General features: G+C 38.9%; 1 protein-coding gene across 4 annotated transcripts in view; it reads right to left on the reverse strand.

Annotated features, from left to right (window-relative positions):
• Positions 1–1,141: 1,141 nt before the first annotated feature.
• The window catches only part of hlk (hulk), a 369,077-nt gene continuing 343,903 nt past the window's right edge, over positions 1,142–26,315 (reverse strand). For all 4 annotated transcript variants that reach the window (XM_067136216.2, XM_068225214.1, XM_067136215.2 and 1 more), the window contains 8 exons: positions 26,006–26,137; positions 25,232–25,414; positions 25,008–25,148; positions 24,862–24,936; positions 22,134–22,241; positions 21,915–22,055; positions 15,524–15,706; positions 1,142–2,059 (listed from right to left, as the gene is read on the reverse strand). In XM_067136216.2, coding sequence (XP_066992317.1) covers positions 1,893–2,059; positions 15,524–15,706; positions 21,915–22,055; positions 22,134–22,241; positions 24,862–24,936; positions 25,008–25,148; positions 25,232–25,414; positions 26,006–26,137 — 1,130 coding nt within the window. In that variant the 3' untranslated portion in view covers positions 1,142–1,892. The remainder of the gene's footprint in view (positions 2,060–15,523; positions 15,707–21,914; positions 22,056–22,133; positions 22,242–24,861; positions 24,937–25,007; positions 25,149–25,231; positions 25,415–26,005; positions 26,138–26,315) is intronic.

Here is a 26,315-nt window from a genome sequence, read left to right on the forward strand (position 1 = left end):
CTCGTCATGCACAGGAATAATCTTTATTAAACATATTGTGTTGCTAAATTCAGGTGACAGGCTTAGATTCTGCAAACTACATAATGCTATTTCTGCAGTATACCCCTGGATGGTGGGGAGGGGTTCTTCCAAAATAATTATGTTACTGAAAATAGTGATCCTCTTCATGATAATCCATACTGTGAAAAGTTATTTGTTTGCAAGCATAATTTTCTCTGAGTCTTTCAATTTCTAGGTTTGTACACTTTAAAATGAGTTGTCAGATATTATCACTCATGAAAAAAATGCTCAAAGATTCTTCAGGCAATGATCCACTCCTGCTAAGAGTTTCACTTCAGGTAAATGAGTGACAATGTTGTGGGTTTGAGTGTGTGAGTTTCTAGAATGAGGAATTTTTCTCCAGTCTGTAATATCATCCTTTTCTGTTATGGTCCAAAACCATTGAGAAAGAGGTAAATCATCATAATATATGTTTACTATTTCTTCATTGCCATTCTGTCCCGTATCACTGTTAGAGTCTACTACTTGTAATTCATCCTCACTCTCACTAAAACTTCTTCCTCTTCCACAGACTGTAAAGGAGATAACACCCTTGCCTTGTACTCTTCATAACTCATTCCAGCAATAAGAGATTGATTGAATGAATTCCTCACATGATTACACAAGTAACTCCAAGGGTGCACTCAACACTCCTGCTGGTGTACTTCTGACAAACAGGACTGGTGGTGGGGGGTATAACAAGACACTTCATTGCACCACTAGACAATATTCCCTCTTTCTAAGAATGAACACCCTTCACTACAATGCCACTGACCTCAGACAAAAGGCAAGAAATGTGGGGAGAGGTAAGTGGCAGCCAAAGTCTCTAAGTTTAAATGTAAGCGCAATCAAACAAAATAAATTTGCAGCAGGTCGTGAAAGACCCCGTGCCACCTTTCCTGAGTTAAGAGATTTTAGAAACTTGTAACATCACATCAAGCTCCTCGGCTTGATTATGGCATGTCCATGCTTAACATTGCTCACAGTGATTGAGGTATAGTCATGAATGGGACATGAACACAAAGCATGCAAGTCTAAACTTGCTGAGGGCCGAATATACTTTTGTTGAGGTGTACATGTTAAGGAGTAAATTTCACACATATTTTCTTATAAAGTTCTTTATTAATATAATAATTTACCATTATTTTAATGTAGGAATGGAGAGAATAACTGGGTACTTCACTTTTGAATGAGGGCTAATTTGAAATCTTCAGTCACATAACCTAACTTAACATAAAACTAAGAATGAATGTGCAGATAGAGGCAGTGAATGAAATGTGGGTGATAATGGAATAAGGTGACATCACATTGTGTGTTTGCTTCACAACATCGCAACCATCCGTCTCGCGTCTCATGTCTTTACCGTCCTTCTCCTTTGGCTTCGTCAGGGGTGCCCTAGCATTCGTTTGGTCAATGGTTAGTACAGGAACAGCAACGCAAATCAACATTGCATGAGACCGATCACCAGAGACAGAATGGAGAAAGGGAAAGCCACAATCCATGGAATGTCTTACATTATCATTACATTTTATGTACCAGTACATAAATCTTGAGGTTGAAAGGGCAGAGAAAGAAGAATATGTTATGATTCCACTTCAATCTTTCCATTTCTGACTTTCACTTGGTGTAATAATTTAAAAACTAAATTATAAGAACATAACTAAAGGCTTGAGGGCATGAAGGTTACTTGCTTGTGAACACTGTACTGATGAGAAGGGTTAGGGAAAGAGAATAACCGTTGTTGCTGCTCCTGACCTCACACTATATCTACAGACAGGCAAGCTGGGCACCCCTGGGCCAAACAACCAAAGCTCCCTGAGCCTACCGCAGTGCTAGCTCATGCACACAAATTTTCACGCTTGCTTGATGTGTGGTCTGAAGCAAGACACCAGCCATGCTGTGTAGATGAAGAATGTTACAGTAATTGCAATCACACCATACATGAAGATATTGAGCTCTGGTTGACGGAATCTGTTCTTGCGCAACCAGTCCAACACTTCCTCTTCTGCTGTCAACTCCCCTGAAAAGCAAGAAAAAATCACTGTAACACAAGAGAGTTATCCACACATCTTCATCATAACAGACCTCTGTGAATTTCCTAAGAGCTCTGGGACCTCATTTAATTCCACTCCTGACTGTCATCACCATGGTCTTCCTCTATTTCTCTTACCCTTCACCTAGTAACGTAACAAGATTCCACCTCCATAGCTAGTTTGAGCATACAGCTTCATTGATCAAGTTTATCTGCTCATTCCAAATACTCTTTTGCCAATGTTACCACCTGTTTGTCCCAATTATCATTCTCGCTACTTTAATGTCTGTTACTTCCAACTTATAAATAAGTTATCCTCAGTGCACCCAGCTTTCACTCCCATACAGAAAGTCCATCTGAAAACAAATCAGTGTAAAGAGAGCACTTCCTTCTTACAGAACACGGTTGATCACAACTGTGAGCTTCATTGATTCACTCACTTTACTATCATCCTGGAAGAATAAACCTGTTCCACCTGGCATTCAATCCTATTATGTTTTGTCCCAACTGGCATTCAGACTTTCACCAGAGTCTGCCATACAAACTGGTTACATTTCAACCCAACTGAATTCTTCCCTGCCACTTTATAGCTTTCAGCAAATGATCCATGTAAGCTATGAACAACAAAGGTGAAAGATTACAGCCTCGTCTAACTCATGTAACTGTTCTGAACAAATAACTTAATGCATCTTCAATTGTCACCGAAGCCTGCTTGTTGATTTAAATGCTCTTGATTGTCTGTAATAATAGAGTTCTGATCCCATAAGCCCTCAGTATGGCCAACATATTTTCCCTTGGTACTTTATTATATATATCGTCGCCATAAGACCTATCTGTGTCGGTGCGACGTAAAGCCCCTAGCAAAAAAAAAAAACTTTATTATATGCCTTCTCTAGATCTATAAAACATAAGCATAACTGTCTATTCCTCTTCTAACATTTTTCAATTACTTGATGCATACTATAAATCTGATCCTGGAAGCCCCACTGTAGTTTGAAACCACACTGGTTTTCATCCACCTTCCTCTCAACCATTGATCACACCCTCTCTTCCAAAATACCAGCGAACACCTTGCCTGGTACTGATCAATGAAATCCCTCTATAGTTGTTGCAATCCTTCCTGTTCTGTTGCTTATAAGTGCAATCACTGCTTTTCTCCAATCAGAAGGTACCTTACTATCATTACATGCTAATCTTATGAAACTGCCTTCCCACAGGTCTTCATCATAACTGACCTCTGTGCCTCCCTAATCCTGTGCACTGTGACCTCATTTAGTTCCACTCCTAACCGTCATCACCATGGTCTCCCTCTACTTCTCTTACCTTCCATGGCAAGTTCGTTTTTCACCTAATAATATTTTCCACCATTTGCCTAAAGAGATCCTATCACCACAGCTAGTTCATGCATACAGCTTCATCGATCAAGTTTATTCATAGCTTAGCTTTTATCTCCTCATTCCAAGTACCTGCTTGCCATTGTTACCACCTGTTTCTCCCAACGATCATTCTTGCTACTTTAATGTCTGTTACTTCTGACTAATAAACAAGTTATCCTCAGTGCACCCAGCGTTTACTCCCATACAGAAAGTACATCTGAAAACAGATCAGTGTAAAGAGACTTTAATCCAAGAACTCACTTCCTTCTTACAGAACACTGCTGCTTTATGAGAATTTATTTACCATCCCCTTCACTATTTCAATTATCAACATCCTTATTCTTCCACCCATGAACTGTATGCTTCAGGACTTCAACAGAAAGATTTCCTGTTACAATGAGAATATTTTCAAAATATTCCTTCCAATTGTCCAATGGTATACACAATGATATATAATTTATTCACTCCCATACAGAAAGTCCATCTGAAAACAAATCAATGTAAAGAGAGCACTTCCTTCTTACAGAACACGGTTGATCACAACTGTGAGCTTCATTGATTCACTCACTTTACTATCATCCTGGAAGAATAAACCTGTTCCACCTGGCATTCAATCCTATTATGTACATCAATATGAACAATAAATATTTTAACAATGAATGGAAAGGAAAATGAATTGATTAACCTAATCAAGAGATGAAAACTCGACATCCTGGGATTAAGTGAAGTGAAATGGAAAGGGAAAGGAATGAAGAAACTAAGAAAGGGGTACGCTTTGTACTGGAGTGTTTCCAGCCACACTAAAACTCTTTATTGCAGTCCAGAAAGGTTTTCCTGCTGCTCGACCAAGCCTTTCCAGGTTATCCCATTATTTCTACCTGGACTATACAATTAACTGTTTTGCTCTATGCCTTTCATCTGTGTACATTTTATGTTTACAAGTTGCCCTGAGATCATCATTCCACCAAGACATTTGCTTCTTCCCATCTTTACACAGAGTTTTTAAATTAAGTTACAACATACTTGACAACAGTAAGACTTTACAAAGTAAAAGTGTATCCTCCTAATCCTCCTAATTCAATCATGAATTAGGATGATACACTTAATTTTTCCTTTGTAAAGTGAAAACCGCCTATACAGAATGATTCTAATATCTTATAATAGTAAGACTAACAGATATGACAGTCTACACTGTAAATGAGTTGTGCTACATGTCGGTAAGTAGTTTTGTCATTATACAATAACTGTGGATATAGAACGTGTGTGCAGACAAGTGGGGATAGGAAATCTGCAAGACAAGGAAATTAGACAAAAGTATTTGGATAGTTCCAAAGAATAGTTTCAGCATATACAATGGTTATGGGTGATGTACATAGATGCTGTAATAGAAATGGCTAGGGAATAGCTAGCAAAGCTAGTGTTCATCAAGCCATTGGTTGTGGCATCACACACAACCATTAACCAGGCACAAGGGAGATAGGGTCACCTTACCTATCCTTCACTTGAGTAATTCTTGTGCAATAACAGACCAACTATATTGGTATTATAATTCTTGTCTGGTGCATCCACATTGTGGGGGTGGGTATCCTCTACATTAGTAGGCCGGTGTGAAGGAGAGCTAAGTTCAGGCAGGGAACCAGTCTCACAGGGTATAACGTGGAACCCATGCCCAGAGTTACAGGTGAAGACCTTAACAGCATCTTAGGAAGAGAAAGACCTACGGAATGGCAAAGATGGTGGATGAGGCAACCCATTCCCTCTGGGGAACATCAGAAGAGGAAACCACTGCCCTGTGGAGAAGAGGGATCTTCAAAGGCTAAGGAAGTAAACTCCAAAAGAAAATCCTCAGATGCGTTAGGCTTAGCAGGTCAGCAGATGAGTAAATTTGTACTTGCTTTCAACTGCAGTACAAGCCTCGGATGGAAGTTTAAAAATGGAAAGTCTCTGACTACAGTTGCACAGCATGATGGTAATGCTGATGTTCGTGCAAGTGTTAGATCAGAGAACAAAACCCGATTTGGAACAATAAATATTTTAACAATGAATGGAAAGGAAAATGAATTGATTGACCTAATCAAGAGATGAAAACTCGACATCCTGGGATTAAGTGAAGTGAAATGGAAAGGGAAAGGAATGAAGAAACTAAGAAAGGGGTACGCTTTGTACTGGATGGGTAACAGTAAAAAGAAAAGAAATGGAGTGGGATTTGTAGTGAATCAGAATGTTGAACCAATAGCTGAAGTTGATTATGTAAATGTAAGAATTATAATAATGCACATACATGTAAACAAGGAACTACTGAAGATAATACAGGTTATGTTCCACAGGCAGGATGTAGCGTGGAAGAAAAAGAAGAGTTCCTCAATGAACTGCAAACACATATTGTTGGAGATGGGATCATGGTAATGGGAGATCTGATTGGCCATGTGGGAACTGATAGAATGGGATATGAGAATGTTCTGGGCCCAAACGGATATGGCGATAGAAACAAAGATGGAGAGAAACTGTTGGAATTTTGTATCAGAAATAACCTGATAATAAAGAACACATGGTTTATGAAGAGGAATAGCCATAAGATCAGCCGATATAGTTGGAATGGACAATAAGGAACACTCATCGATTTTATAATAGCAGACCGAGAACGGGGTAGATATGCCATGAATACGAAGATAATCCCCAATGAAAGTATGGAAGGTTATCATAGATTATTAATTGTGGAATTAAAACAAATAAAAATCGCCAATATTGTATTGAAGAAGAAACCAAAGATCAGGATTTGGGAATTGGAGGAGAAGGATAAAAGAATGGAATTCCAAGATTGTATAAAAAAAATTTGCTTAACACAAAAATATGAAGTGGAGAAGAAGAGTAGGACAATTTAAGACAGACATTTGTGGAAGAAGCAATTGAGGTATGTAGGAAAACAAAAGCAAAGGTTAAGGGAAAGGAGACATGGTGATTGACAGACAAAATAAAAAAAGAAATAAAGGAAAGGAACTAGGTGAAGAAAGAAATGGATAAGGAAAAGCATAAAACATATCAGAGTGATGAGAATAAGATAGAAAGGTTACATGTGCAATACAAAAGATTGAAACTACAAGTAAAGAGGAGTATCGAGGAAAACAGGAGAAATGTTGGGGAGAGTTTACCAACAAAATTGAGCAAGATAGTCAAGGAAATCAGGAACTATTATACAGCGTAATAAAATTGAAAAGAATAAATCAAGAAAAATCAAGGGATTAGAGAGAGAGAAGATAGATCCATAGTACATGATGAAAAGGGTCTTTGGAATTAGGATGACTGCTCGGAGGAAGAAGGAGATAAGAAAATGGAAATAATAGATGGAGAAAAAGAAGAGAATCCAATAACATGGTTGGAACTTGAAAGGGCAGTGAAGGCAATGACCAAAGGTAAAGGAAGTGAAAAAGATGAATTCAATGCTGATATGATTAAGGCAGCAGGAAACATCAGACTACAGTGGCTATACAGAGCCCTCAATGCTATATGGAAGGATGAAGGGATACCTGAGGATTGGAAACAAGGAAGCATTGTACTGCTGTTCAAAAAAGGAAGGAAAGAAACAAGGAAATCATATTCGTATTTTTGGATTTGGAAAAAGCTTATGATATAGTTAAGAGAAAACCTGTATGGGAATGCTTACTGAAAAGGAATGTGCCAAAATCATTAATTAAGAAGATAATAATGTTGCATCATGAAAGTAAAAGCAGTGTACAAGTGGGGAGAGGTGATTCTGAAACATTTTATACAAAAAAGGTCTCAAGCAAAGAAGAGCACTGTTGCTATTACTATTATATTGATGGATGAAATCATAAAACATGTAAAACAGAGTATCGGTAGTGATGAAGTGAATGTTTTGGTAAGTCATTTGCAGATGATGTGGTGATTTAAGGAAAGGGAGAAAAGGAAGTACAAAGGAGACTGGACATTTGGTATGAAAATCTGAAGGAGTTTGGAATGATAATTAGTAAAAAGAAAACTGTAGTCATGCACTGTGGAAAAGAGAAAAAGAGAAGCCAAGTGAACATAGATGGAGAACAGTTAGAGAATGTAGAACAGTTTACATATCTGGGTAGCATTATTAATGGAAGTAATGAAATCACCGCCGTCTCGATCCTCTTTTACTGCCTGCACTATGTCCTAGTTTAACACAGGAAGGCGCAACTACCAATATTTCTCCAAGTCGCCATAAGAGTGCAGCAGTAGACACACAATCTTTGCTGTCAGTGTGGGTGTAGCACTGCGTTATTGGTGCATGAATGTGTGTGAAAACCTGAATTATTTCGTACAATGAGTAAACGTGTCTGGTCACTTCCGTTTGTACAAGAGATATTTTGTGTAGAACTGTGAAATGAATAAATCATGTTATGCTTATAGATATTTCAAAAGTGATTTTAAGATGTTGGTTCTTGTTTCTTTCCATTTGTGCAAGGTATATTTTTCGTAGAAGTGAAATTTCAGATTCTTTCCCCGAAATATTCAACTGTTATGTACCATTTTGCCAATCTCGACAAGATGGTTTGCAGCCAGAAAAGATACGACTCCACGAAATACCGTCTAGAAGGGAATTAAGAGAAAAGCGGCTGTCGGCTTTATCTAGGCAAGGACCTAATAAAGGAAGTAATTGGATATCCTCAGATTACTCTCGCATCTGTGCCTTTACATCTTATTTCAGAAGGTGATGGAGCCTCCGCGGCTCAGGCGGCAGCGCGCCGGCCTCTCACCGCTGGGTTTTGTGGTTCAAATCCCGGTCACTCCATGTGAGATTTGTGCTGGACAAAGTGGAGGCGGGACAGGTTTTTCTCTGGATACTCCGGTTTTCCCTGTCATATTTCATTCCAGCAACACTCTCAAATATCATTTCATTTCATCTGTCATTTATTAATCATTGCCCCGGAGGAGTGCAACAGGCTTTGGCAGCCGGCACAATTCCTATCCTCGCTGCTAGATTTAGGCTTCATTCATTCCATTCCTTACCTGGTCGAATGACTGGAAACAGGCTGCGGAATTTTTTCAGAAGGTAATTAAAGCCGTGGAGGATAGTTAATTCCTTGTGATAAAAATTGTAATGGACAATCACAAAATAAACATCTTCATGTTTAGACATTTTGGACAACCTCAGATATCCAGACGATAATATTCCAATCAAACTAGAAACAGGAAATCAAATCCTAATTTGCGGGTACAAGGTTCGTGTTGTTGAAGATAGGATGGAGTGTCACATTTGCGTCAGGAACATCTCACTGCCTAGAGCTTCGACACCGCTAAATGGAACTGATTATGCATCAGGACAGAGGAGGAGTTCGATACCAAAACCTTGTTTTGTTGCTCTGGTGAAGCATCTGCAGGAGTTCGTTTAAGCTGCTGTGCCCTATTGTCGAAGTCCTTCAAACGTACGAGCGTAATACGACGACTTGCAACGTCTTCCCTTTCAGAATACCGGGTGAGTTGGCTATGCGGTTAGGAGCATGCAGCTGTGAGCTTGCATCCGGGAGATAGTGGGTTTGAACCTCACTGTTGGAAGCCCTAAAGATGGTTTTCTGTGGTTTCTCATTTTTACACCAGGCTGTATCTTAATTAAGGCCACAGCCACTTCCTTCCCATTCCTATCCCACCATCACCATAAGACCTATCTGTGTCGGTGCTACATAAAACAAATAGCAAAAAGAAACCCCTTTCAGAATGGGTTTTGTTACAGTGTAAGGTCAAGGAACATAAGCAAACTGTTAGTGATATTATCCTAACCAAGTTTGTAAGACCTCTATTATTTGATATTGCGTTGGCAAAAACACAAAAAGTATGGTACCACTCCAAGCCTTCATCCAGGAAAATCTTTAAATTGTGCATGAAGAGGCCAACTGTGACTTCATACAGGTAATATTGCCGATATTTAATATTACTGATGTAATTTACGAGCTTCAGTGAACATATGACCATACTGCATAGTGTTTTGTAGGCTGTCGTCATTAGAATAAATTTAGAACATTGTGCGTCTATGTCTGCCATCTAGTGAAGAAATTTTGCCGCAGCGTAATTGCAAAAAGGCTCCAATAGAGCAGGCAGTATAGGAGGATCGAGACGGCAGTGAATGAAATCAACCCTGAAATTAATAACAGACTAAGTAAAGGTACAACATTTTATCAAGTCAGAGAGCTTTTATGGGATTGCAAAGTACCCAAGAGAATGAAATTGACATTATATGAACAATATTTTGTACCAATTGTAACATACGGACTAGAAATGCTGGTAACTAATAAGAGACAAGATAGTAAGATCCAAGCAGTAGAAATGAAATTTTTAAGAACATTGGTTAAAAAGAAAAGAAGAGGCAGAATTCAAAATATTAAAATCAGAGAAGAGCTAAATATAGAACCGTTAGTGCAGAACATACAGAAAGCAAGACTGAGTTATTTTGGACATGTAAAAAGAATGGGAAAGGAACGGATAGCGAGAAGGGAATTGGAAGAGAAGTTAAGGGAAAGAGACCAGTTGGAAGACCAAGAAGGTGGATGGATCATATTTGGAAGGACATCAGAGAAGCTGGATTGGATGTGGCAGAAGTAATGGAGCAGGAAAAGTGGAAGGACAGAAAGGAGCGGAGGAGGCTTTTTAACCACACCTGGGCAACTGGAGTGGGACATTGATGATGATGATGATGATGATGATGATGATGATGATGATGATGATGATGATGATGAGTGTTCATCAAGTTTTAAATGTAAATATCAAGCATTTTACTGATGATGGAATTTAGTTTCCAAAAACTGGTTATAACAAAATATTTTAATTTGTGTTGGTGCAGACTGTGTTTTTTTTCTTTTTTTCTTTACAATTTGTATTACGTTGCACTGACACAGATAGGCCTTATGGCAACACTGGGATAGGAAAGCCCTTGGAGTGGGAAGGAAGCGGCCATGGCCTTAATAAAAGTACAGCCCCAGCATTCGCTTGGTGTGAAAATGGGAAACCACGGAAAACCATATTCAGGCCTGCCGACACTGGGGTTCGAACCCACCATCTCCCAGATGCAAGCTCACAGCTGCGTGCCCCTAACCACATGGTCAACTCATCCAGTATTTGTTTATTGTATTAGGTCTAGTGATACTTAGTTCACTACAGATCAAATATTCATTTGTATTATTGAAAATTCCTCAAAATTTGTAATAAATTTTGTGAATTGAAAGTCAGTTATAAAATACAGTAGTCTATTATAGATTTAATGCCCCTGTCCTCCTAACAATGCATAGCCTTATGCTTGAAGAATTTATTTTCGATTCGATTACAATTTGCTTTATGTCGCACCGACACAGATACGTCTTTTAACGACTATGGGATAAGAAAGAGCTAGGAGTGGGAAGGAAGTAATGTGGCCTTAATTAAGGCCTGGAGTGAAAATAGGAAACCACAGAAAACCATCTTCAGGGCTGCCAACGGTGGGGTTCGAAGAATTTATTAGCATCTGCTAAACACTTCTTGTTACTGTAAGCTTTCATATCTTCTACCCATCATCTTCTCACATCCTTCACTTCTATTTCCAATTCTTGCATTGAAATCACCAATTACTCTATCTTGTCCTTGATCATGACTGCAATATGACTCTTATAAAACTTGTCCACTTTGTCTTCATGAGCTCCCTCAAACAGTGAATGCAGCAAGAAAAGATACATCCTAATTCCTGCAACTGCTAAATCCATGCACATCATATGCTAATGTATCTGTCTGTTACATAATATGGTGTTCCTGATGAACAATCCTACCCAACACTCTTCCCTTTCTCTTTTAGCGCCTGTTAAGGACATATTAAGAATGTTATCTCCCCTTACCCAAATATCTTTAACTACAAAAAAATTCAGTGACTCAATCTGCTAGGAAAGTGCTTGTGACAGTGTTCAGGGACATGTTTGGTGTGTTACTGGTGGACTATGCTGAACACAGGACCCCTTTCAATGCTGCAGCCTACATTAAAACTTTGGTTAAATTGCGTCGTGCCTTTCGTGACAAATGCCGCAACATTAATGCTACCGGGCGAGTTTGCCATGCACGTAGAGGCGCGCGGCCGTAAGCTTGCATCCGGGAGATAGTAGGTTCGAATCCCACTATCGGCAGCCCTGAAAATGGTTTTCCGTGCTTTCCCATTTTCACACCAGGCAAATGCTGGGGCTGTACCTTAATTAAGGCCACGGCCGCTTCCTTCCAATTCCTAGGCCTTTCCTATCCCATAGTCGCCATAAGACCTATCTGTGTCGGTGTGACGTAAAGCCCATAGCAAAAAAAAAGAACATTAATGCTGACGGTGTTAAACTTCTTCATGACAATGCCCATCCCCATGTTGATGCTCCTGTTCATGACTAACTTGCCAGATTTGAAATCAGCAGTCCACAGATGGCTATACTCCAACCAAATGGACTTCCATGAAGAGGGCATATTGAAACTGATACCATGATGGGAGAAATGTGTTGAAAACCTTGGTGACCATGTAGAAAAGTACGTCAAGATGTAAGTTCATTTGTAATTGTTTGGTTTTGGCACTTATTAAACCTTTTGGAGAAAAAAATTATTGTGCGTTACTTTCCGATCTGCCCCCATAATAACACATGCAGACACATCCTCATTGCTGACTCAGTCAGTTCAACTTTCTTTCTTCAATAGAGCTCTAATTAATATTGATCGGAACTGACTGAATTCCATTTTGTTTGCCGAGTCATTTCCAAAGAGTCCCTGGTCTGTCGAATGAATGTGGGACTCCGTCACTCCCACAGATCAGAAGCTGGCTAAGACCATACTGAGCATGCTCCATGAAAGAGGGTGGCTAGTCTTACTTGCATATAGTTCCAGTGAGAATTTCCCTTCTAAAGGTTTAGGAACCACCAGTGGATTGTATACTCTTAGCTGCCTGAGCACAAGTTGGGATAGGACTTGGAATATGTTTGAAACATGCACTCCTGTTCCATTTCAACTGGATCCTCAGGACTATGGTAACCCTCACCATGAACTACACTAAGTAATGCATTTGAAAATGCTGGAGAAACTTGCATCTCTGGTGAAACCATGCATATTTTTTAAAATCAGTGAAAATTTTTCCTCATCTAAAAACAATGTCATTATAAGTTTGGACCATCACATGACGAACAATGACACTAGTAAAGTTTAACTAAATCATTGAATGCCTTTGTCCATTATCAAAATAAATATTAAACAGTAGAGTCTTGGCACTTGCATATGGATTTAGTTTTGAACTCGTCCATCACAACTGCTTGATGGGTGCATAACTTCAAACATCATTTGTCTATACTTGCTAAACTCAAAGCACAGTTTCTCTTGTCTCACCCTCTACATTGTTTTGCCTAGTTAAGGAATTTTATTTATTAGTTATAAATTGGTATCGAGCATTAACATACTATTATAATAAAACATACAAATATTGTAGACTGTACTTTTTAATGTGTTAATGAGTATCTTGTGTGGAATATTTCTGAGTCGTCTTCAGAGACAACAAAACAGAAGTGAAAATCCAACTAGAGTCTTTAAGTGACAATATTGAGAAATACAGTGTGAAAATCAGAGTGGAGAAGAGCAAACCAATGGTGACAAGAGAAGAAAGAGAAGGAAAAGGAATCATTAGTATCAGGTGACAAAACCTTGAGGTTGTGGAATGTTTCAAAAATTTGGGAAGTGAAATAATGCAAGATGCAAAGCTGGATAGGAAGATCAGCAGAAAGATACACACGGTAATGTAAGAAACTTGGTGTGGAACAGAGAAGTTCGTATGAAATGTAAAGAGATAATGTACCTCTATATTAAAATATTCATCAGAGACCTGGACATTGACAGCAAGAGATGAGAGTAAAATTCAGGCCAGTGAGATAAAGTTCCTGAGGAATATGATAGGGAAGACAAGGAGACACAGAGTAAGAAATGTTGAGGTTAGAAAAAATAGAGGTAGAAAAACTGAGTGATAGGATGGAGAAGAATAAATTGAGGTGGTTTAGACAAGTTATAATGATAGAGGAGAGAAGGATACTAAAACAAGTGTTCAAGACTAAGACAGAAGGAAAGAGAGCAAAAGAGAGTCCCGGAGCAAGATGGATAGACAGTCAAGAACAGTATAAGATAAAGAAGACTGGAATGGAATACAATATTACTGAAGAGTGGTGGAAGGAGAGGCAATAGTGGAGGAGTATTATCAACATCCCAACCTGGCAGGAGCTGGACAAGGGGAAATGATGATGATGATGATGATGATGATGATGATAATTATGATGTTTTTGAGTCCTTTTTTAAATTTTTAATATTTCATTTTCTGTAAACAAATTGTTAAAATTTTTGTGTAGTGTGTTTTTCTAAATTTCCCTTTGTTTCCTAATTATTTTCTTTAGCTTTTATGTAGATATTTCTATTAAATTGTTATTTACAGCGAGCCTGCTGGACTTGATTCATTTGTGGAAATCCATTTGCATTAGATGACAAATGTCCATCAACAGCCTGCAAGCTGGGATTGACCATTTCATCACTCAATGGGATAAAAACAGTCTTAACAGTTCTGATGATTACCTTTGAGGTACAAAATGTTCCACTATACTCTTTCACAGATGAACTCTGAAGAGTGGAGGATGAAGTTCGCTTCTACATTAAGAGAAGCAATAATACCAAGCCCATATTACTGAAACGGGAGTTCAAGGCCGAGTTGGTTGTCTCACTAGTTCTCACTCTATCCGTCAACAATATGGTGTACATCCACACACCTTTTCTTCTTACTAGGCTGATTCGCTTCACACCATTTGGATGCCATGACTTCCCACCTATTTTAAAACTTAAATGCTTCTTTGTTAAGTGCTGCTGCCAAACTTTGTCCCCAAATAAGAGCAATCTGAATAAATATTTTTTCTTTCCCACTGTATAATTTCTATATTACAGTAAGTTTCTCATACTTCAACAGTGTAGCAGATTCTCCATGAAATGTTTACCTAGCCTGTTCTTAAATATTTTCAAAGAACTTGGAAATGTATCGAACATTTTCCTTGATAAATTATTCCTATATTTCCTTACTCCCAAGTCTTCCCAGTCAAAATTTTGCAACATTTTCATAACACTACTCCTTTATAGATGCTAAAAATTCTTGTGTGAGAGTGAAAATATCTGCTGGTCAAGTACAGCAATGCAGTTATGTAAGAAAGTACAACTATAATAAAGTAATGAATATAGTTAAAACATGTTTGTTCCCTCTAACCAAGAGGAGCTAGAGTTCTTAACAAGGAAACACAATCCAGAGCTGTTGGCCATTTTTGTCTCAACATCTCTTTGACATGTACTCATACTTAAAGTACCGCGCTGTCATAAAAGCTAACAGAGTTAGATGTGTCTGTATCAGTAGAATGATTGGGAAGCAATTTCATTACTAAGAAGGGAGTCTTCGGTAAGTTTATATCTGAAGTATTCAGAAGTGGGGGTGGGGGGGTTTTATATGACTGAAGTATGAGGATGGTAAATCATGGGTGCCTACTGATGAAAATGAGGGCCACTGGACTAGACAAAAGTGTGACTGAATGCACGGCTAAATTTGTAGGAAACAGATCTCAAAGAATTAGAATAGGTGAAGTGTTTTCTGATCCTGTAATGATTAAAATGAGGGGGTTCAGAGGACTTCTGCAAGACAATACTATTTTGTTAAGAAACCATGTATGTAATTTTTACAGGTATGCTTATAGTGTTTTAATTTGCATTTGAAATTGCTGTGTGTCTGACAGACTGGAAAGTTTTTATTACATTTACGGACAGTATTATTGGAAGTTTATGCTTTATTCCATATATATAAATGATATGAATACAGGACTGGAATCACAGATAGGGCTTTTTGTGGATGATGTTATACTGTATAGAGTAATAAATAATATACAGGGTTGTGAGCAACTTTAGGGACACCTCGATAATGTTGTGAGATGGAGAGTGGACAATACAAATTCAAATGGTGATCCTGATTCTCTGAGGGTACTGAGGCAATAAAATTGCTCTAATGTGTGAAGTAAAAAAACTTCTACTAAATGTTTCAATTATACCATACCTCTATAAATGCTAGGGAATCGTTTGCGAAAGTATACTATTGCTGGTAATTTTGTGACTCCCCATTTCCTTGCATACCGTGGATCAGCCATCTTCACAAATGTGATATCCAGGTTATCTGTTTCTCCGTCTATTTTTTCTAGCTCTTCCAGTGCCTTCTCACATTCTTCAGAATCTCTCTCATCTGAAAAAATGAATTAGTAATTCATAACATATACATAACATACAACATCACTGACACAACTGAACCAAAGGTTATATTGGAATGTTGTTGTTTGAGCCATCAATCCATAGATTGGCTTGATGCAGAAATATCCATGCCACCCTATCCTGTGCTAACCTTTCCATTTCTACGTAACTACTACATTCTACATCTGTTCTAATCTGCTTGTCATATTCACACCTTGGTCTACCTCTACTGTTGTTACCGCCTACACTTCCCTCAAAAACCAACCGCTCAAGTCCGGAGTGTCTTAAAATGTGTCCTATCATTCTATCTCTTCTTCTGGTAAGATTTCACTACATTGTTATCTTGTCACCAATTTGATTCAGACCAAGCTCGATAGCTGCAGCTGCTTAAGTGCGGCCAGTATCCAGTATTCGGGAGATACTGGGTTTGAACCCCACTGTCAGCAGCCCTGGTTTTTCGTGGTTTCCCATTTTCACACCAGGCACGTTATTAAGGCCATGGCCACTTCCTTCCCACTTCTAGCCCTTTCCTGTCCTATTGTCACCGTAGGACCTATCAGTGTCAGTGCAACATAAAACGACTTGTAAAAAAAAAAAAAAAAAAAGATTCAGTACCTCTTCATTCGTAATTCAATCTACCCACCTCACCCTGAGCATTCTCCTGTAACACCACATTTCAAAATGCCTCTATTCTTTTTCTTTCTGAGCTAGTTAACATCGATGTTTCACTTTCATACAATGCCAAACTCCAGACAGTAATTTCTAAAACCATCTTTCTAATTCATATATCAATGTTTGAAGTGAGCAAATTTCTTTTCTTAAGAAAGGCCTTTTCCACCTCTGTGGTGTAGTGGTTAGTGTGACTAGCTGCCACCCCGAGAGGTCCGGGTTTGATTCCCGGCTCTGCCATGAAATTTGAAAAGTGGTATGAGGGCTGGAACGGGGTCCACTCAGCCTCGGGAGGACAACTGAGTAGAGGTGGGTTTGATTCCCACCTCAGCCATCCTGGCAGTGTTTTTCCGTGGTTTCCCACTTCTCCTCCAGGCAAATGCCAGGTTGGTACCTAACTTAAGGCCACGGCCGCTTCCTTCCCACTTCCTTGTCTATCCCTTCCAATCTTCCCATCCCCCCTCGAGACCCCTGTTCAGCATAGCAGGTGAGGCTGCCTGAGTGAGGTTGTATCCCCCAGTTGCATCCCCCACCCAATGTCTCACGCTCCAGGGCACTGCCCTTGAGGTGGTAGAGGTAGGATCCCTCGCTGAGTCCAAGGGAGAAACCAACCCTGGAGGGTAAGTAGATTAAGAAAGAAAGAAAGAAAGAAAAAAAGAAAGAAAGAAAGAAAGAAAGAAAGAAAGGCCTTTCCTGCCTGTTGTAGACTGCATTTTATGTCTTCCTTACTTTTGCCATTGTTATTCATTCTACTATCCAAGTAAGAATATCTACCTACTTCCTTTAAAACTTAATTTTCTGATCTAATATTTCCTGGATCACCCGACTTCAAATCCCAGTCAATTCAGAGTGGAGACCTTCATCTCAAGAATCAGGTTGTGTCAGGAAGGGTATCTGGTCTTAAAACCCCGGATAAATGGTGGGTGGCTCCAGAAATTATTATAATTAATGAAATAAATAAAGAAATAATATATTTTAAGAACACCAACATACTAAAACAACAAGGAAAACATTCTTAGAAACTCAAACTATACATGTCGCTTACAATTATGTTTAAAGTTGGTACAGAAAAGCCCAACATCTGGGACATTTGCACACATTACACGTGTGGATTAGCATCCACTTAAACTTTCATTTTTCATCTATAAACTGTCTAGCTTTCTTCTTCTCCATAACTGAATGTCCTGCAAACCACTATGTGTAAGTACAGTACACTTATGAATTTAAAATTAAGAACCAGCTAAGGGAACCAATAGCTATGGGCAGAGGAGTTCACCCTTAGCAGGCTCGTTGAGGCCATTGTTAGGAAATGACACATAAATTCAACTGGAAGCTGCTGCCTTGCAGATGTGGCAGGGGACTCCTAAAGGCTAAGGGAAATAACTCTGACAGAAAATCTTCTCTAACGTTAGGCCTAGCAAGTCAGTTGGAGAGTAACTGCAATCGTTTTCAACACTTATACGAGCCTCGGATGCAAAGAAAGAACTCAGAGTAGACAACAGCACCCGCAGACCCACGCCAGGTATGATGGCTTAAGCGTGATGATAGGCCAAGCCTTGCGATTGTGCAACAACCCCGGAGAAGACAACACACTCAAATAGGAACAACCAATGTACTGAGTTTGACTGGGAAATGTGAAGAGTTAGTGAACATCATGGAGAGAAGGAAAATATCAATCCTAGGACTGAGTGAAACTAAATGGAAAGGTAAAGGGAAGAAAGAGTTGAGGAAAATCTATACCATCTACTGGAATGGTAACAACAGAGAGATGAGAAATGGAGTATGGATATTGTCTAAAGAGTTATATGGTATTACAGAGATCCAGTACATCAGTGAGAGGATTATAAAGGCAAGAGAAGCTGACACTGCTGCAAGTGTAATAGCCCTCAGACGGGTTGCAGTCAAGATAAAAAGAACAAGTTTCTCAAAGACCTAGAAGAAACCATCAGTGAAGAGAGGGCAATCGTCATTGGGGACCTCAACCCACAGCTTGGGACAGACAGGAATGGCTATGAGAAGGTGATGGGTGTTGGCTATGGGAGAAGGAATTCAGAAGGGGAACATCTCCTAGACTTCTACATAAGAAACTGTTTGGTAGTAAAAAGCAGTTGGTTCAACAAAAGACTCAGTCACAAGATTACCCGTTAACAGCTGGGATGCAAAAAGAGCAAGACGGTCATTGACTATGTCATTACAGATAAAGAAAGAAGTAGACTTGTGACTGGTGTCAAGGTGATTCCAAGTGAGAACCTCAATAGCGACCACCAGTTATTAGTAGCAGATTTGAAAGACATTAATGCACCAAAGATAACAACCAGGAAATTACCTAAGATTAAGGTGTGGGAACTATAACAAATTGAAAAAAGGACCAACTATCAGGACCGTATAAGAGGACAACTGTCTGCAGAATAAGTGTAGAAGGGTGAGGTAGAGTGGACAAGATTTAAAAACACCTTGATAAAAGAAGCAATAGAGGTTTGCAGGAAGACAAGTGTGAGAGTAAGGGAAACAGAGACACCCTGGTGGAATGAAAGAGTAAGATCCTCAATAAAGCTAAGGAACATAGCACAAAAAGAATGAGACAGAGAGGAATCCAAGCCAAAACAGGTAAGAGATGAGGGGAAGGTCAGAGACCTTGAGCAAGTTTACCAGGACAAGAAATTGAGAGTTAAAAGAGTAGTAGAAGAGGAGAAGATAAAATGTTGGGAGAAATTTACTCAAAAATTGAAGGAAGATAGCAGAGGCAGTATGAAACTATTGTTCAGAGTTATCAAAAACAAGAATAATTCAGTTGAAACCATCAAAGCAATTGAGGATCCTAATGGAAAACTGGTCAAGAAAGAAGAGGACATCAGAGAGATTCTGAGGAATCATTTTGATCACCTATTGAACAGGACAGAAGCAGATCAGAGAAGAAAAGAACCAGCTGTGGAAACCTGCACAGAGGAACCTCCCATTACATGGGCAGAAGCAGACCTTAAGAAGATGCCATAAGGGAAATCCCCAGGAATCGATGAAGTCAGCACGGACATGATTAAAGCAGCAGGATTCCAGGGTTTGCAGTGGTTATGCAGAGTGCTCAATGCAGTTTGGAAAGATGGCTGATTGGAGCAAGGGTGTCATTATCCCCCTGTTTGCCGAAAATGCTCCAACTACCAGGGAATAACACTCCTTTCTCATAGGCTTAAGATTCTTGAGAAAATCTTAGAGAGCAGATTGCAAGTCATCTTAGAGCCACAGTTTGAAGAGGAACAGTATGGCTTCAGGCCTAATAGGTCCACAACAGACCTAATCTTCAGTGGCCTTATGTTAATGGAAAAGTATTGGGAAAAAGGCAAAGATCTGTTTACGTTTTTCCTTGACATTGAAAAAGCATATGACAACATTGCAAGAGAGAAGATATAGGAATGCCTCAGAAAAAGGAATGTGCTAGAGGGACTGGTGAGGAAAGTTCAGATACTGTACGAGAACTGGTGATGGACATTCATCCTGGTTCAAGACCGAAAGTGGAGTCTAGCAAGGCAGTGCACTATTATTGTTTATCACCATCATGGATGACATAATGAAAAACATAAAGAAAACCTCTGGTGAACTAAATGCAGACCTTAAGAAGATGCCATAAGGGATGATGCTGATGATGTTATGATCTGGGGAAAAACTGGAGAAGAAGTACTGTTGAGACTCAATGAATGGAAGGTTAAGTTCCAGTAATTCACTCTCAAGATAAGTGAACTCAAAACAATAGTGATGGCAATAAACAGAGAGGGATGACCAACAAACACCATGCTAGGAGACCATCCACTCGAAAGTGTGGAAATCTTTACATACCTCGGCAGTGTAATATCTCGAGATACACTAGCCACAAAGGAGGTGGCAAACAGAGTGCAGAATAGCTCTCACTTTTACCAGCAAGTACGAACACTCCTCTGGGATCCCAAAGTACCAACAAAATCAAAGCTGGTGATGTTCAATCAATACTTCATACCAATCTTAACCTATGGTATTGAAACCTGCACCCACACTAAGAAAGACTCATCAAGGTTGCAGGCATGCGAGATGAAGTTCCTTAGGTCCACAATTCAAAAAACCAAACTGGACAAGTTAAGGAATGATGTAGTTAGGAAGGAAACTGGGATTGAGACATCATTGTTAGATTGGGTCAGCATGTCCAGACTGAGGTGGTATGGGTATGTAATGAGGATGGAGCCAACAAGGACAGCATATGTTAACTTGCAGACATATGGCAGGGAAATGGTTGGTGGGAAGACCAAAAACACACTGGATGGGGATTGTAAAGATGGACATTGCAGATTGAGGAAGGACTCTGGAGGATGTCATTAACAACAGAACATATCTCAATAAGACAGAATGGAAGAGGCTCACCAACAGTACCTGGGAAACTGGAACTGTAAAATGATGATGATGATGATGATGATGATGTCAGCTGTATACATAAGTACAGTTGGAGTAATTTACGTACTTTGTTACACAAGTCAGACCTCTTTCAAACTGCACGGGAGTAAAACGCGTCCGTGTGCATGCGTGAGTTCACCTGCTTCTGCTGACTCTTACACACACAGCAGGTCGAGCGGTGCAAAACTCTCCGTGCTTTCCAGCGAATCCTTTCCAACACTCTTTTCAGTGTAGTTAATAAATATGGACCAACGTCATCTTTGTTTATCTTCTATACTTAAGAGAATACAAAAATAGTTCAAGCATGCTTTGTCCTTCACATTTCATTAGAGAAGGAGTTGGATACAATTTTGAGGATACTCTCTCAATAATGGGTCTAAATGATATCATACTTTCCCAAAGACAATGAGACCACTGGTATTTCTGACATTATAGTTATTAAGTTCTCAATGTCTACTTTGGGTTCCATAACAACCACTGAAAATCACAGAGGAAAAGAAAATACATGAAAAACTTTTAAATTGAAAATGAGAAATAAATGTGTCGAGTGGGTGAGAGCGAGCCAATTTTTTTAATCGTCTAAATCCATTTCTACTTTCTTATAGGTACACTAATACAGGTCACAGTACTGATGTCGCGAGCATGGTCAATCCGCTGTGTATGATGACATGCATAAAAACTAATGTCCAATAACAAGTAACTGCAGGCGCAGGACCGCGACTCACCATGGACTACCCACTTAAACATTTCTCACCCGCGCGGTTACTCTCCACAGAAGCGGGTCGAAACTGCACTATCTGAAAGAGGCCTCACAAATGTAAAATTAAGTACCAACACATCAGACACAAAGAGAACAAGACAGACTTGGGACTGACGCTCTCTGCAGCTGTAGGCCGACACACAACCATGCTCTGGGGCCATGAAATCAAGTTCTCTACCAAATCCTTACCCAGGCCAGTTGTTGCTGGCCTGTCGAGCATGCAACGTGGCCAGGAATGCTAATTTAAATTTCTTATGGTGGGAGTTACGAATGTACTAAAGAGTGGCATAAATGTGGGGGATGTCTTGACCAGTTTCAACTGTACTAGAATTATTCCTAATAATGAACAAGATGTACGTACAGAAATATACAGTGAGGAACTCATTTTCATCCAGCAGCTTGTCCAGCATCTTGCGGTTCACTTCTTCAATTTCATTCTTTATTTCAAAGACATCTTGAGAAGTTAGCCATGCAAGGATCCTCTCCTCATCCTGCAGGTCTCCTAGGAAAGAAATGAACAAGATTGTAAATGCCAAGTCAAATATTTCCTTGATTTAGTTTTATGTACTGTCAGACTTACCATCATAGAGAAGAGGTGTTTGCTTTCGAAAATAGACCAAAGATGGTAAATTGATTACGTTGTATTTGGCTGCTGCATCAGGGTTGCTGATTTTAACCATGTCAATTCCTATTCAAAAATTAAATATTAAGTCATTAGAATCTTAGATGTATAGACAGGAACTAAAGAACTAACTAGAGTGGATCTTATGAAAATGGCAATAAGATGATCTGTTAAGTGAGTTATTCAAGAGGGAGCAGCTGATTATAGGAAACAGGTCTTGTTAGACAGAGATCAGAGGGAATGGACAAGAAAAATAAATAGCAACTGGAAGATTTTGATAGGAATCAGAAAAAAAGCTGACAGAAGATATGATGACACATTTAAAAGAAATAAAGAGTGTGGATACTGAAACATTGCTGATCCAAGAAGAATTCATGGAGAAACTGAATGGATGGAGATTGGGAATGTTGAAGAGGAAAGGAAAAAAATGTAAAACTTGATATAAGTATGTGGAAGAAGATCAGAATATCATGATGGACAGAGTGTTATAGTAATGAATATACTGTGGGGGAATGAAAAAGCTGAGAACTATTCTCTGAGATGATTCAGGTCCTGAGCTGGTGAGTGGTCAACATTTCCCCATCCTTACAATCAAGGATGAAAACAACAGTATTTATGATAAGGCTAAGACTTCATGGGATTATATGAGGCTCTTCTTTCATTGTAAGCTCTCATGTTTGTTGGACAGCCCTGCTGGTGATCATGATTGTTAAGGCATCAAGTCTTTATTGTGTGACTACGTGGTTAACCGATTTGAGTCCCATTGGTCAAAAAGCATTACCATTAGAATTTCTAATCACTAGGTTGAGTGCCAAAAGCCAGGATTCAATTCCAAACCTTTCACAGTGTCCATATGGAGTAACATTGTTGATGGTGATTAATCTGTCGGATGGAGAAATTAAGCCACGAGTAGACTCCTTGGTGTTACTCAACAGGAATAGGCTTTGTGCTGATACTCAGTTTCATCCTCTCCCTATCTCATTCTCATCTTCATCACCACACACCCAGACATGCAGGTCACCCATGGGCTTCAACTAGAAAGACTGCACCAGGTCTGACTGGAGACAACATGGCAGCAGTAAATCTTTGTTAATGTTATTTGGGTGCTTTTGAATTTCTATGGCTTCTCTGATTTTTCTTTGGTGGAAGAGACAGAGGCTAGAGGCTTGCTTTCATCAAACAGGACGCAGTCTAATGAATGCTTAGTTTAAAGGCTCTTGGAGGTGAGTGGGTATCCACTCTTCATGGCTGTAAACCAAGCTAGAAACTTACACGATAACTCCGGCCGTGCCACTTGGAAGGTAAAATATTATTTAATCTATGAAAAATTATTAAAGAGTTTTATCGGAAAAGTTAACACAAGTTGTGTGAAGAAGAAGGATGGAGGAATATTTTCTTAACTTGTTAGATATTAGAATAAAACAGGTGTTGGAAAGTCTAAGGACAACCTAGTGAAATGGGGATACTATTTGGATGTATCACCACTATGTGAATGTGGAGAGGTGCAGACTACCAAGCATCTGTGTCAGAGCTCATGTTGCCCTGATTCTTGCAGTGAGGAGGATTTGCTCAAGCCACAAGGGAATACAGTTGCAGTTGCTTGCTTCCGGGCAAAGACAATTTAACACCCCTTTGATATATATGTGTATAAATTCCTTCTGCTTCATTGTTACTAAACTGTATTGTAAAAACCAAAACAAAAAGGTTCTATTGTATGCTTCTGACTCAAGTAAATAAATAAATAGAATAAAACAGGAATATATCCAACTAAATTGAGAAGTTGAAGGACTTGGAAGTGGCAGTTGTAAAGTTTGGGAATATAAGAAGTTGAAAGCTTTGAGATCAAGAGTGTATGAAAAGAGGAGAAGATTCCAGAAAATCAGAGAAACAGAAATATAATATCTATTTTCAAGAGAGGAAATAAATAGCTAGTAATCACTATAGAAGAATGGCACTTACATCGTCTGTTGCCAAAATAATGGAAAGAGTAATAGGTAGAAGATTTAGAGAAGAGGTGAAGTTGTAAATTTAAGAAAACGTTTGGTTTCAGAAGTAAATTGATAGAGAAACCAACTGCAGTATGAAAAACTTTATGGAATACCACTGGGAGTAGAAGAAGGATTTGCTAATTACATTTATGATTTAGAAAAAGGCCCATGGTAATGTCTCGGAGAAAAAACAAAAGCATTGAAAAATAAGGGAAGAAAGAAAGAAAGAAAGAAAGAAAGAAAGAAAGAAAGAAAGAAAGAAAGAAATGATAGAAGCCATATATTTTTAACATGGAAGATGTGTCAGAACATATGGGGCACAAAAATGATACCAGTCTCAGACAAGACATTCTAGTGTCGATGATGGTACCGGTAATTACTTTCTGGTTTGAAGGCAGTTGAGGTTAAGGAAAGATTATTCAAGTGAATCTCAACTTGTAGAATTCCAGCAGGTATTACAGATATTTTAGATTCAGGAGTTCAGGTGGAGTGTGTCATTATTGTCCTACCCAAGGCTTCTGATACAGTAGATCATGGAAGATAACTGGCAAACTTTAGTGCAATTGGACTAGACAAAAGAGTGACTGAATAGGTGGCTAAATTTCTAGTCGATGATGGGTACTACAGGTAGTACAGTATATAAGAGCTGCTCTCTATACACTGCTGACTTAACCATGATAACACAACATTGTACTTACCAAATTGATCAGCATCGCCATCAATCTTTTCTAAGGACTCAAGAATCTCGTCACATTCTGGACAGTCATTATCATCTGCAACAAGCGATTACAAATGAGAGATATTCCCTTTTAAAAAAGAACAGAATTTGTATGATGTTACTCACAAAAGAAGACAGCTAGAAAAGGTGACTCGTGTAATAGTCGCTCTAGCATACGATCGTTGACTTCTTCAATCTCGTCTGCTAATTCGCGGTTGTCGTCATCAATGAGCCATTCTAGGACAGAGTCTTCATTCTGCATGTCTCCTGTAATGAACAAAACAAATGCTGAAGAAAAGTGAACATAAAAAGAAAGATGATAACAGACGCAGACAATAACGATGACATACCTTCAAAGAGAAGAGGATTACCATTGCGGAAGTAAACCAAGGCAGGGAATGTTTTGATCGAGTAGCGTTTGGCCAATTGCGGGTCCAGGATCTTTACCATGTGTATGCCAAATACGTCACATTCATCATCTATACGCTCGAGACCTTCTAGGATTTCATCACAGATGTGACAGTTGAGTTTATCTGGAAAAAAGTAGGCGTTATCAACAAAAGGTTAGTGCTTACGTCATCAAACATCAGGGTATTCTTGAACCACTGAAATACTCATGTTAAATATGAGGCAACATTTTTAAAAACTTACACTCTTCCATCTGTTGCTACTAAGTGAGAAATGGATGCTCCATATAATGTAGGAAACATCTTCACATTGAACATTTATCAGCCAGAAATCTTGTTTTAGTTATTTTAAATTTGAAAATGATGATGAACAGTATAACTACATTTTAAGATACTTTAACAAATATTTATATACACATACATGAATGAACTGACTCAATTCCAGTATTACAACCAAAGGCAAAAAGCAATTAAATCAGTAATCAGTTCTAATACACCAGATTGTTTTACAGTAATAATGAGATATCTTATATTGTGGATTTGAGAAAGATGTAGTTTAAGATAGTTGGACTTGATTAAGAATTCCATAAGTCAATGAAACCTGGAATGGAATATACAGTAATAGATAGGCCTGGTGGAGTCATATTTCTCTAATCCTACTGACTATGTTTCAAGTCACTAACTTAAGTGCAAACAGAGCTATAACCTATTACTTACAGAAGTAGACTGCCAAGTACTGTATATCATCGACCATGGACTCCAACATGACACGTGTGATGAGCTCAATCCGGTCCTCTGTCTTCTGTGTGATGAGCCATTGGAGTACCTCCTCCTCCACTGACAAGTCACCTGCAAGTACAATTTGTGCTGGTGATAATTTCATGAATGTTTTCCATTTCTAAATGAGATATGACAATGACAGGAATATCAGTATTGGAGAGGGAGATCAAGTGTCAAATCAAGTCATGTCTCTGTATATACAGTAAAATACCAGTATAACAAAATTTTGGGGACCTCAAAACTTTGA

This window comes from Anabrus simplex, chromosome 1 (assembly GCF_040414725.1).
Source record: "Anabrus simplex isolate iqAnaSimp1 chromosome 1, ASM4041472v1, whole genome shotgun sequence".
NCBI classification, from domain to species: Eukaryota; Metazoa; Arthropoda; class Insecta; order Orthoptera; family Tettigoniidae; genus Anabrus; species Anabrus simplex.